At 43.4% G+C, this 12,355-nt stretch overlaps 1 protein-coding gene across 2 annotated transcripts in view; it reads right to left on the reverse strand.

Moving 5' to 3' along the window:
• Nucleotides 1–4,155: 4,155 nt before the first annotated feature.
• Nucleotides 4,156–12,355, reverse strand: part of SLC16A14 (solute carrier family 16 member 14) — a 28,944-nt gene continuing 20,744 nt past the window's right edge. For both annotated transcript variants that reach the window (XM_045794166.2, XM_045794164.2), the window contains one exon: nt 4,156–6,696. In XM_045794166.2, the coding sequence (XP_045650122.1) occupies nt 6,545–6,696 (152 nt within the window). In that variant the 3' untranslated portion in view covers nt 4,156–6,544. The remainder of the gene's footprint in view (nt 6,697–12,355) is intronic.

Raw genomic sequence — 12,355 nt, forward strand, 5'->3', positions numbered from 1 at the left:
TTAGTTACTCTGCGCCAAGCACTGGACTCGGCAGCGGGGATGCTCGTGCAGACAGAACACAGCTCGACCCACCAGCACGTTCACGGTCAGCGAACGTCCAGCTCTTTCTCCTCTAACGTCCTGGTTCTTCCTGGCCGGGGCTTCCTTCCCAGCCCTCTGCTCCTTTCTTCCGGCCCTAAACGTGCTGCACGTGCGCCTCTACTTACCTCCACGTTCGTTCTCCAGGCTGTTCCTGGGTCCAAGCCTGTGCGGTGTGGTGCCGCCTGTGGTGCTCAACTCACCGCCACCACCCGCACCGCGAGGGGGCTCTTGCCCACGTGCTCCTCAGGCTCCTGCTTTGTGCCCAGCAGGAGACACTGTGCCAAGGGCGTGGGGACAGCTTGATGGGGGTGGACCAGGGCCCTGAGCTCACGGAGCTTGCTTGGTGATGGCAGGGTAGGAGGGTGAGAGTTTGCAACCCCTCCCTGGGAGATTCTGATAGGCTCCACAGGGAGACGGGGTTGGTCTCTGCGCCATCCTGTGCTGCCGGGACACGTGCTTCCAGTAGGAAGGACGCTTGGGACACACTGTCTGCCAGCCTTGCCTCCCGCCTTGCAGAGGTGGAACTTAACAGCGTGAACCTCACAGCTTCTTTTATTAGCTTGTCCGTCAAAGTCTTGTCCCCCCGTCACCCGATTACTTCAGACGACTGTTGAACCTGAACTCCTCCTGGGCTTTTGCAAGTCGATGTTTCTGCCCTTGCCCCCGTCACAGGGCCAGCCCCCTAACCAAATCTGCCCAGCCTTCAAGGCCACTTCAGCTTCCAGTGACCCCCTCCTTCAGATTCCTCTAGTACAGCAGTTCTCAAAGTGTGCTGTGGGCCCTCTCAGGGGGTTCCTGTTACCCTTTTGGCAGTCTGTGAGGTCAAAATTATTTTCATAATGATCCTAAGGCATTATTTGCCTTTCCCCTCGTTCTTTCACAAGTGAACAGTGGAATGTTTCAGAGGCTACATAATCTGTCATGATGTCAGTGCTCTGACGGCTAGTGGAATGTATGCTTGTCTATTTTTGTGTTTTCTAGAATGTTCTTCAGTAGTAGGTTTAGGGTATAAATACGTTCAGATTTCAGAGGTTGCCTCAGTTCATTCTCAGTACTTCTACTGTGCTCTTGCTAGCTATCTTTGTTACACTTGCTGTAATTTATGTAACCTCGTTATCATGGAATAAATCATTTTGATGTCCTGAAGTTTTCCTACGTGGAAACACAAGCAAGAGGTAGGGATACTTTGTTCGCTTATTTTACAATATAATTTAAAAATATCCTTCCGGATGGTTTATACATTTTAAAATTTCTGTAAAACTCATGATTTTAGAATTTAATAGTATTTTATTCTAAAACTTAAAAAATTTACTTATATTTTTATTATATTCAAGGATGGATCATTTGCTTTAAAAAAGGACACTAGATAGCTTACTTTCCTAGCCCACAGCTGCACCATCTAAACCTCAAGACGCTGAAAAAGAGGAAGCTGAAATCTACTAAAAAAAGTATAAACACAAAACAAAATATTTCTCAAGATTTATCTTTTCCTCAGCTTTATGATGTTAAAATCCTTACCTTTTTGGTGCCTCTTAAAGTTGTGGCACCATTTTGAGAATAATAATGTCGAGTTTACAGAAAAGGGAACTGAGTATTTAAATGTAGATGTGATGAGTTCATTAAAAGCCAAAAATTGATCATTACAGCCTTTCAAATGAGAAATGCAAAAGCCATTGAAGTGCCGCGCGGGGAAGTGACTGCGCCGAACTGCCTGGAATGGGCTCGGGCGCCCGTACAGCTGACGCCGCTGAATGCCTGCTGGATGGAGAGTCAGCAAAAGGAATCACATCAGCGCCGCTTTCTAATGATACAGTAACTTGTCATATTAAAGATTTAGCTGCAGACATGAAGGCTGACTTAGTATCTTCTCTGCAGGACTGTACTTTTGTCTTACACACGGACAAGTCAGTAGAAGTGGCTGGCCTCGCCATTTTGCTTGTGTTCCTCTGATAATCAGCACCAGCTAATCCGAGAACTTCTTTTTTTTAAAGATTTTATTTATTCATTTGAGAGAGAGAGAGAGAGAGAGCATAGGAGGTGGGGAGCGGCAGGCAGAGGGAGAGAGAGAAGCAGGCTCCCTGCCGCCGAGCATGAAGCCCAATGTAGGGCTCGATCCCAGGACCCTGAGATCATGACCTGAGCGAAGGCAGACACTTAACGGACTGAGCCACACAAGCCACCCCCCCCCACCCCTGCCCCTGCACCCATCTTTTATGTGAATGCTTGGAAACAAACCCAAATGGCACTGAAACATTCACAATATTGAACAATTCCATTCACTCTCATGGCTGATCCCGGAGCAACTGTGTGGATGTTTGCACCAATGGTGCAAAAGCACCAATGGGTCAAAGTGCTGTAGCACAGGTCAAAGAAGTGACACCACAATGTCCTGGAAGTCACTGTATTTTTTACTGCCTTGCGCTTGCAGTCAAATAATAGCCAGATTTGCTTATCTTTGATGAAATCGTAAAAATGATCACCTTTTCTTTATTAAATCTTTCCTCTTGAGTCCACATCTTTTTAATATTCTGTGTAACAAAATGGGAAGTAGGCACAAAGCACAGCTGCTGCAAATCAAAGTCCAATGGTTGTCTGGGGGAAAAGCACTTCTGCAACGAAGCTGTGAGCTCACTAGTGCCTTTTCCATAAAACGCCGTGTTTATATTTGGCAGACGCGTTATTGAAAATGAGGCTGTCACTTCAAGGAAAATAACTGCAGTATTTGTTGCCAATGATCATATTTAAGCTTTCAAAAGGAAATTAGAATTTTGGGTAACTTATATCAACCTCCGTGAGCTTGTCCACTTGCCAACGGAGATAGAATTTACATACCATGAAATTCACCCTTTTAAAGCGTATAATTTGGTGACTTTTATAGATTCATAAAATTATGCAACAAGTACCTACTTCCAGAACATTTTCATCACCCCAAAAAGATACCCTATTAGCAGTGCCCACTAGCAGTCACTCCCCATTCCCCCTCTCCTCCCAGCCTCTGGCAACCTCCAATATGCTTTGCCCTTACTGAGTTGTCTATTCTGGATGTTTCACACAAAGATCATGTGATTTTTAAACACATTGTATGAAATATAAAAACATCTGGAAGATCTATAAGACTCTGTGGACCAATATTTTCCAAATGACTAAAGCATTATGTTACAAAATCATAATTGGGCAAAAGATTCATCCAGAGTGCAAGACAGATCAATGGCTTCTAATGTGAAGATTGTACAAAAATTTCGTTGATACCATGTCCAATTCCACACTGCAACTAACCTTTAAGAAATGCAAGTATGTTGAGCTTTGGCATGGTATCAAAAAAAAAAAACTACAATTATCTGAAAAGACTATTAAAATACTCCTCCCCTTTCCAACTACATATTGGTATAAGGCTGAACTTCCTTCATGTATGTCGGTCAAAACCACGTATCACAACAGATTGAATGCAGAAGCAAAGATGAGAATCCAGCTGTCTTCTATGAAGGATAGTAAAGAAATTTATAAAAATGTAACACAATGTCACTATTTTTTTAAGATTTTATTTATTTTTGAGAGAAAGCACAAGCCGGGGGAAGGGGCAGAGGGGGAAGGAGACTCCCTGCTGAGCAGGAAGCCTGATGCAGGACTCAATTCCAGAACCCTGGGATCATGACCTGAGCCAAAGGCAGACACTTAACCGACTGAGCCACCCAGGGCCCTAGATGGGTCTTTTAAAAAAAATAGTTGCATAAATACCATACTTTATTTTATAGTTCCCTACTGATGGGCATTTAAATTGTTTCCACTCTTTTATATAACAAACCACAAATCTAAAAATATTGGTTCATTTGTCTTTGTTCATATGTAGGGAAAAATTTTAGACATCCAATTGCTGGATTAAAAGGTGAATACATTTGAAATTTAATAGCTGGATTTAGCACTTCTAACAAGCAGCCTACGTGATTCTCTCCGGTGGCTCTATGACCGCATCTAACTGTTCCAGGGGAAAGAACCACACAGATAAACATCAGTTATATCTTAGGGCTCTTCCCCCGAAGGCCAAGAAAATAGAGATTTTACACAAAGACACACTGATCATCTTTAAAGAAGACAAAATTTATTTCATCGTATGTAAATAAAAAGGACTCAGATATGCGAGAGGAACACTAGAAAGCACATGGTATAAACAGACAACTAACCCTTTATAATATCGTCAAAGAACTGTAAAGAATAACATAGTTTAAACAGGAAGTATTCATACATTTGCTGTAATTCCTCATAGACATTCTTTTTTATTCTGTTGTCCACATGAATATTGCAAGCAGGTTTTACTGTTTTTGTAAAATAGGAACTTCTGATTCGGTAGAAATCACCATCCGGTCAGTGCAGAGAGTCAACGAACACCTGTCTAGACTGCAGGTGTGCAGATCTAAGTTGGGTGGAACGAAAGCGGGGAACTGGAGGGAAAGTTCCTGTTTACGATACGCGGCCAGCAGCGCACGCATCAGAACGCATTGGCTCTAGCACCATTCAAAACACTTAATTTGGTGTTATCTGAAAATGAAAGTCATGGAAGTCGTGTAGTCCGTTTTAAAACACACATGTGTTCTTAGTCTAATTATCTGATTTTATAGTAAATAGAGAGAGAGAGATAGAGCATTGCCACAGGATTTAAGAGTACCTTTATCAAAACAGACAGCTGGATTCTTAAACAGCAGCCAAAGCTGTAATGATAACAAATAGGTCATTGTGTTGAACCAAATGGAGAATGACATGCAATTTATTATCTATAACAATTTCCAGGCGATTCTCGAGTCATTGGAGGTAATATTGAGTGTGTATACTAACCATGCTTTTGTTTCTCCTTTCCATTAGCTGCCTTAATTATTATGGTGAGTCTGGTGGTCCCTTTGATTATACAACCCCTCCCACTAGGCATTAGAGCAGGAAATAATGGAGACGGAAGAAAAAAGAAGCTTGTCCCTGTAATTCCTCGTTAAGAGCTCTGAAGCGTTTGGGGAGGAAAAGTCTGAAACTCTTGGCTAGAACAAAGCTTGGGGTAACACTCTGTGATTCCAATTGCTAGTACAATTCCTGCCTCTAATTACCAAGGATAATTGAGAATGGTCTGTGCTCACTTCAGATAAATTTGACGCAAGACATGGGCAATGATACGAAAGGATTTGTGTGTGTGTGATGAGCACATTGTGAGTAGAAATTGAAATAGTTCTAAAATAGGTGTCAACAAGTAAGGCAGCCAGAAATTTCCAAATGATTCTGGGGAAGAACATTCTGCAGGCTGAAAACTGTTTGGCTTAGAAAAATAGAGATCTCAGATGAAGGAAGAGCATCATTTGATGTCATGGATTACAGTTATCTTGTGTATGCAATCGGTCAAGAGAATGACTGTTAAAACCATGTCGAGCTCAGGCAGACGGATGGTCTACGTAACGGGAGGCCCCGGAGAAGCGCTACCGGTTACCGCCTGCTCCAATGTCGGCTGCACAGACGTCCCGGCTGAGGGCCTTCCGTTTACGACCCTTGCAACTTGATAGTCTCACATTCTGGATCAGTAACACACTCCACGGATGATTTAACTGCCGACTTTGTATATCAACCAGCAGTTCCTCCTCTGTTTTATTTATTGGGCAGGAGAAACTCAGGAAAAAAACTTTTATAAACCCCAGATCATGCTCATAAACGAAGAGGCTAATGATATGAATAAAAGTGCTTGAATCATAGCCCTTGATTGAATGTTTGCATGACAAAGACAACTTTTTGCTAAGGAAATCATTATTATTTCTGTAGGTTTTGTCTTAAGAGTCAGTTTATAACTAAATACTACTAAATTAGGATTGATGACAGAGGCTTTTCTTAGAGGAAGATTGAAAAACTGTACTTCTAGCTGCAGAATTCTTTCATAAAAATATAAACTGTGTTTCTTTCATTGTACTAAGCGTATTACCTGTGAAATCAGAGCCTGCCTTTGCTTTTCACCAGTAGGTCAACAGCTCCCTGTAACAAGTTCTGAAGGCTGATCGTGTTCTTGTGCTTGAAACCCATTTATCCATAAGCTTTCCAGAAGCATTTAGATCATTTATTTTCACCGCACAAAGAGTAGATGAGTTGAAAAGATTTTATTCCTCGTCTTTGTTTCAAAAGCTGTATCTAAAAGCTTAGTCCCAGTGGGTGATGAGAGAGAATGGTTTTTGTAAGGGCATTTCTACCAAGTATTTAACAGGCCGTCTTTGAAGGACATCGTCATCTCTAAAATGTATGTAGTCTCTCACACCTTTCCAGCCTCGCTTCTCCCAAACCGAAAGGCAGTGCTGCTTTCAAATGCAGCCGTGACCATGGCATTTACAAATGACAGTGCTGGTTACCATACAAAGCGCTTCCCCACAATGTCAAGGGCTCCTCACAGCAACCATGGGAGGTAGGCGTGGGTACCCCAAAGAAACCTTACAGGAAACAGAACATGATGCTAAACATGGGCACCATCCATGTATTTTTTTCTGGATTGTTCTATCATTTGAATACACGGTTGAATGAGTAAAAAGAGTATTCCTACCATGTAAAGTAAGCCACATATGTAGAAGGAAAAATCATATTTTTCTGTGATGTCATAGATCCAGCCTGCAAAACAGAAAGGAATATATTCAGTGTAACCTAGCTGATGAAAGCCGAGAACACGATTACTGCGACTGCAAATATTTCTGTAAGAATTAATTTATATGTCACGTCCTGCCCAAAACATGTCAGTTCGCCATTTTTAAGCCCAGGCTATATAAGCCAGAGTTTCTCAGTGCCTGAGCATGGCAGGCATTTGTCTTCCAAGCTGATAGGGTACCTTACAAAGCGCTTAAGGCATGGAAACAGTAGCGGGCCGACCCTTGGAACGATCTGGCTCACAGCCCTCAGAGTCTCTCAGGCTGGCACCAAGCCAGCAGTCAGAAGTGAACTTAATGATTTTCTTTGTTCACAAATATAACCACAAATGTTTTCTCAAACCTTCAAAACTCTTAAGAAGTTTCTAGAGTCTATCAAAAGAGGCTGAGTAGAACACATTTGAACTTTTATTCACTGTGGAATATTTGAGAGTACACATCTATTCTAGAAAGAATGAAATTGTCCATGTTTTATAAAATTCACATTTACAACTATAAAACTTTAATATTTCTACGTACAAAGAACCTTAAATTGCCAAGGATATAGCCTTCAATGCAGACTAAATTATCAATTTTTAATACTATCATCTAAAACTTTCATATAATAATATTACTAGGCATTCTGGAAAAGACTACTATATTTCATGTATTCTAAGATACCATGAATTGCATGATGCATCATTATCTTATGCAGCAATAAGAAAGAAATATCCTTGTCAATTTAAATATGACTCAGTGTTTTCCTGGGACTCTGTAAAATGCATCCCAATTTCAGAGATGTTAAAATGTGAAAGAAAAGCCTCAGAAACTATGAAATGTGATTAGACTTCAGTGATTAAATCTAAGAATCAGTCACATGTCATCGTCCTCACGTAGCCAAACCATGTGAACTGAATTCCGCAAGAATTTCATTTGTGGTAAAAACATAAATTTTGCACGTTCACTTTTTTCCCCATATCAACAGTACATTCATTATCAAAGACATAAGGAAGATAGGAATGATTTAAGGACCAAACGTAGTATTTCGTGACCACTTTTTCAAAAACCATCTTTTAAAAAAATATCTAACTGGCAAACGAGTGCATAAACGCCACTCAGCCTTCTCCCACCAACAAATAGCTACACAGAGGCCACTGCTTTTGCCAAGCAGGACCTCGGGCTGCCCGGATCTCCGTCTAGTGTGTTTCGCGCATAATTAACGCACCCGGGCGAGTCAAGGTAGTCCTCACGGAAGGCAAACACGTGACAGCATGAAACACTTATGTACTTTAACCACGCCAGATATACTTTAAAAGTTAACCAACTTTTTTGAGTTTGTTTGAGTCACACCAAAGAAGAAAACACCGGACTCCGGAGACGTACCTTTAGGAAAATGCTCTATCAGCTTTTCCCGATCTCCGACTGAGACAAGAGGAACAAGGGAGATGAACCATCCAATCCAAACACAGAGACTCGGCTTCAGCACCGAATCAGAAAGGGGCGGTGATAGGACACATGCACAAGAACGCGCCCAACTTGGCTCAGCGTCACCACGTGGCCACCACCAGCCGCAGCGAATTACGAAGACGTGACGCGTCCGCTGGCAGATAATGCGGCGTGGGCTGTGTCGGTAAATACAAATGAGGTCCTCGTGCTCTGCTCATCCCCTGCGAAAGCTGATCTTGTCATTTCAAGAGTTAAACCTGTGCTTTTCATATGATCGAGTGACCGAGTAAACACTGGCTCTAAATCACAAGCCCTGGCAGCTGGGACGAGCGGAACTGTCGTGGCTGCTGAACACGGCTCTCAGAAATAGGACAAAGTCTTAACTGATTGGAAAATTAGTTTGTACTTAGTTCAGACTATTTGTTGACTTTTTTGTTTGAAGTGGTTGAATATAAGCGCCAGGGCTCTGTGAGGGGGCCCCCCACCCACCTCTTTCCCCTGCAGCCCCAAGCTTAACCATGAGCACAAGCCACAAGTTTTTGGAGTTTCAGACACATTTTCTCTTGGCTCCTTGCCTGTACACATACAGTTCCCCCGTCTGCCAGACACAGTAATGAACACCATCACCCACCCTTAGCACATCCTGGCATCCCCTTCCCTCCACTCCATCCCCCCTCTTGTCCCTGCAGACTTTAGAACGTGCTAAGTATATTAACATTGTTACAGTCGTTAACGGAGTTCATTATATTTTAAAATATTTTCTTTCCTCTTAAAGTATAAATGTTTGTAAAAGGGTGTCTGTCCTCTCACTCCAATCTTTAAAAGTAACTCAGTAACTCATGTGTCCATTTTTTAAAAAGTGCCCCCAACTTGACCAAACAATTTCATAGTAAAGAACTGGGGGAAGTAATCCTAAATTTTATGTTAAATGAACCCCACAGATTTCTCTAGTCTACCTTTCAGATTTATTTTGAAAAGACTCTGGATCCTGCCCTTTTTCTTTGGTGCCTATTTTAACATTTCTGCCAGTTTGAATGGAATCCATTTCTGCATCAGAGGCAAAGCAGGTCAGGAGAGACAGGACTTCACTTTGCGCTTTGATCATCAGCATACATGGTTATAACTCTTCGGAGAAACGATGTTTCTGACAAGCTGCCCACCTCATTCATCCTTCACCACCTCTCCCTACAGATCTGATCTCGGGTCCTTGGTTGGGAGCCTGGCATCCTTGGCAACCCCGATCCAACCATCAATTCAAATCAATAGCTTCCAAGTAAAATCTGGTTCCCTATTACATTGCAATTACTTTTCCTTTGAGTCTGTCACATGAGGAATGATGGTTGTTTTTTCTTATTTATTAAACAGGGATTCCCAGCTTTTGATGAAAACACTGCAAATTGTTGCTAGGGTGTTATATTTTAGGCAAGTATGTGCAGATTCTTAGTCAAACCTGGTGGCCACGTTTTGCTATATTTTACACTGGAAACGTCTAGAAAAGTAGGTACTACTATTACATCTTTACAGGGGAAGAACTGAATGCCCAACAATATTATAAATGAATTAGATCAAGAAGTTCGCTTTGCTAAATGACACAGCTGCAGTGTCTGCTCGCTATGATTGTACATTCTTCTTCTAAATGGAACTGCGTGATTGTCTAACACGCTAGTAAATGGTGCCAGATTTCTTAATGCCAGTAGAAACCACTTTGAAAAATGGAAAACACATTCATTTCTGAACCCATTAAAAAAGGAAAAGGTAACGCGAACAATAATTTTCCCTGTAGCAAACCTCGCAAGTAGTAATTCCTAGCCCACTTTGAATTTCTAGCAAGAATGTAATGTGGTGATTTGGTCACTCGTGCTGCCAGTCACTTCTGAACTATGAGGCATAAAAGGCCAGGCCTGCATCTCATTGCCTTGTTGGCTCCTTGGCCTGGAAAGTCAATGAATTAAATGCAACGCAGTGAGCCAATGAAGCTGCTCAGCATTCCTCTGGCTCATGACTTCAGTGCAAGGAGAAGAAACAAACAAACAGAAAGGACAGTCCCCTGAGGTTGCTGGCCTAGAGACACACACACAGCACAACATTGATTTTTGAGTCCCCATAGCAGCCTTTGACCCCCATTCATAGAAGGTTCCGAACCACTAATACAGCGGTTTCTACATCCACAGTGGATGACATTGAGCTCCAGACCCACTTCCAGGGAGGAACCTTGAAGCAGGCAGACGTAAAACCTGATGACTGAGGGCTGGGGATTAACTCCCTGCTTCTTCTTCTAATTCCCTTCTCTTCCACACCAAAAAGTGCACTGGAATGCACTGAGAAGGATGTGGCATGGGAATGAGATAAAGAAACCATGCTGGCCAACTTTGGTGCTTTAACGAACATGGATTGTGAATTGCTTAAGCCGCACCTCACAGCATCTGTTGTGATGCTGCTACCGTAATCTGGTAGATCAGGGTCAAAATAACCCCAGACTGACCGTTAGAAGCAGAAACTATGCCTGGATCATGAAAAGAACCATCAACAACAGATTCCATTTCCACAGACAATATAGCTGAAGAACCTTCAACAAGAGAGTGGATGAGCCACTGATAATGTCTGCATCCCCTTAATGGATATTTCAGTTTAACATCTCTGCAAGGTACCACTGATTGCCTGATCCAACCCCTGATCTCCATTCTTTTCTCTTTTCCTTCCTCTAGTCCAGAGGCTAGGAAGCAAAATAGTTCCCCTGGAAGCTTGGACTAGCTGTGTGACACAGTTCTGGCCAGTCAGATGAAGTTGGAAGTCTGCTGAAACTGAGCCTTTCTTCCCATTTTCTTCCTTGGTATAAATAAAGATGTAGGGGCTGGAGCTGCAGCAGCCATTGTGTAGCCATGAGGAAACTAGCATGAAGAAAAGGCCAGGAGGATCTTGGAGACACTGTCCCAATACCATCCAGTATCTCTAAATTATAGATTTTGGATTATGTGACACAGTTAAATCTCTGCTTAAGCTACCATGGGTGGGGTGTTCTCTTATAGCCAAATGCATCCCTGAGAGAGAACCCTACACGAGACTACTGAATTCCGACTTTACAGCTGCCAATATAGTTTGCTGCATTGCTATAGTGATTCTCTGTCACCTAGAAATGCTGCACCTGCATCTCTGTGCACAGAGAACAGGAGCAGCTTGACCCAGGAGGGGCCTCCAGGTGGCCACAGGGTTTCCTAAAGCAAGTCTTGGTTCTTGAACCTTTAGTGAACCAGCTGCCAGTGTTATCAGCTGTGTAGGCAAAAAACCCGCCATGTCTTGAACTTCAAATTCCATGGGGGCTTCAAAGTAAATGTATTGAAACAAGCCGCCTGCCAGTGGGGGCTTAGGATGGGAGATGACTGTGCGATCCCTAGAGAGACTGGGGAGGGAGGGACGGGGAGGGCTTTGTCCTGCACCTGTGGGGTTCCCTGGAAGAGGTACTCCTGCAGAGGATATGAGAATGAAGGGCCAGGAGGGGCCGAATGAGCAGGGAGTGCGGGCATCGGAACAGGTGAGGCTCTACCAAGTCAGCTTACAACCCTGCACAAAACCTCCAGCAGCCGTGAAAACAGCCACCGGTCCTCGCCTGGCAGCCCAGACAGCCACCTCGGGCGGGAGAGCACCTTTGCATTGGTGTTTGTCCCCAGCTTCTGCCACACTATGTAGATTCCTGTCTCCAATCTTTAGACAGAGGGTGAACCTTGTCACCTTCACCCAGTACCTGCCGTCTTGAGGATTATTAAGTCTACCTGCCGATCCTGATGTGTTTTTCCACAAACAACAGGTTCGGAGAGGTCCCCGGCTGCTGCAGGACCCCTCGGTGCCCGGGATTTCTGGTATGGCCATTGCAAGAAGCAAGTTCTCCATTGAACTGAGGTGAACACCTGTGAGAGAGCTTGCCTGGGATGCTGTCAGCTGGTGGGCTCTGGGCCTCTGGTGGGCAGAACAGCCCAACCCTCCCCAGCTGCTCACATCCTAACCCCCGGAACCTGCAAATGTTACGTTACGTGGCAAAGGAGACTGCAGTTGTGATTGAGTTAAGGACCTTGTGATGGGGGTTATCATGGGTTGTCACGCAGACCCAATGTAACCCAGGTGTGTTTATCAGTGAAAGAAGGAGGCAGGAGAATCATAATGACAGAGAGGTCTGTGGCTGCTGCTGTGTCACGGGCTTAGAAGGTGCT

The sequence above is a fragment of the Ursus americanus genome, chromosome 1 (genome assembly GCF_024610735.1).
Source record: "Ursus americanus isolate L20-20 chromosome 1, mUrsAme1.1.p, whole genome shotgun sequence".
Lineage (NCBI taxonomy): Eukaryota > Metazoa > Chordata > Mammalia > Carnivora > Ursidae > Ursus > Ursus americanus.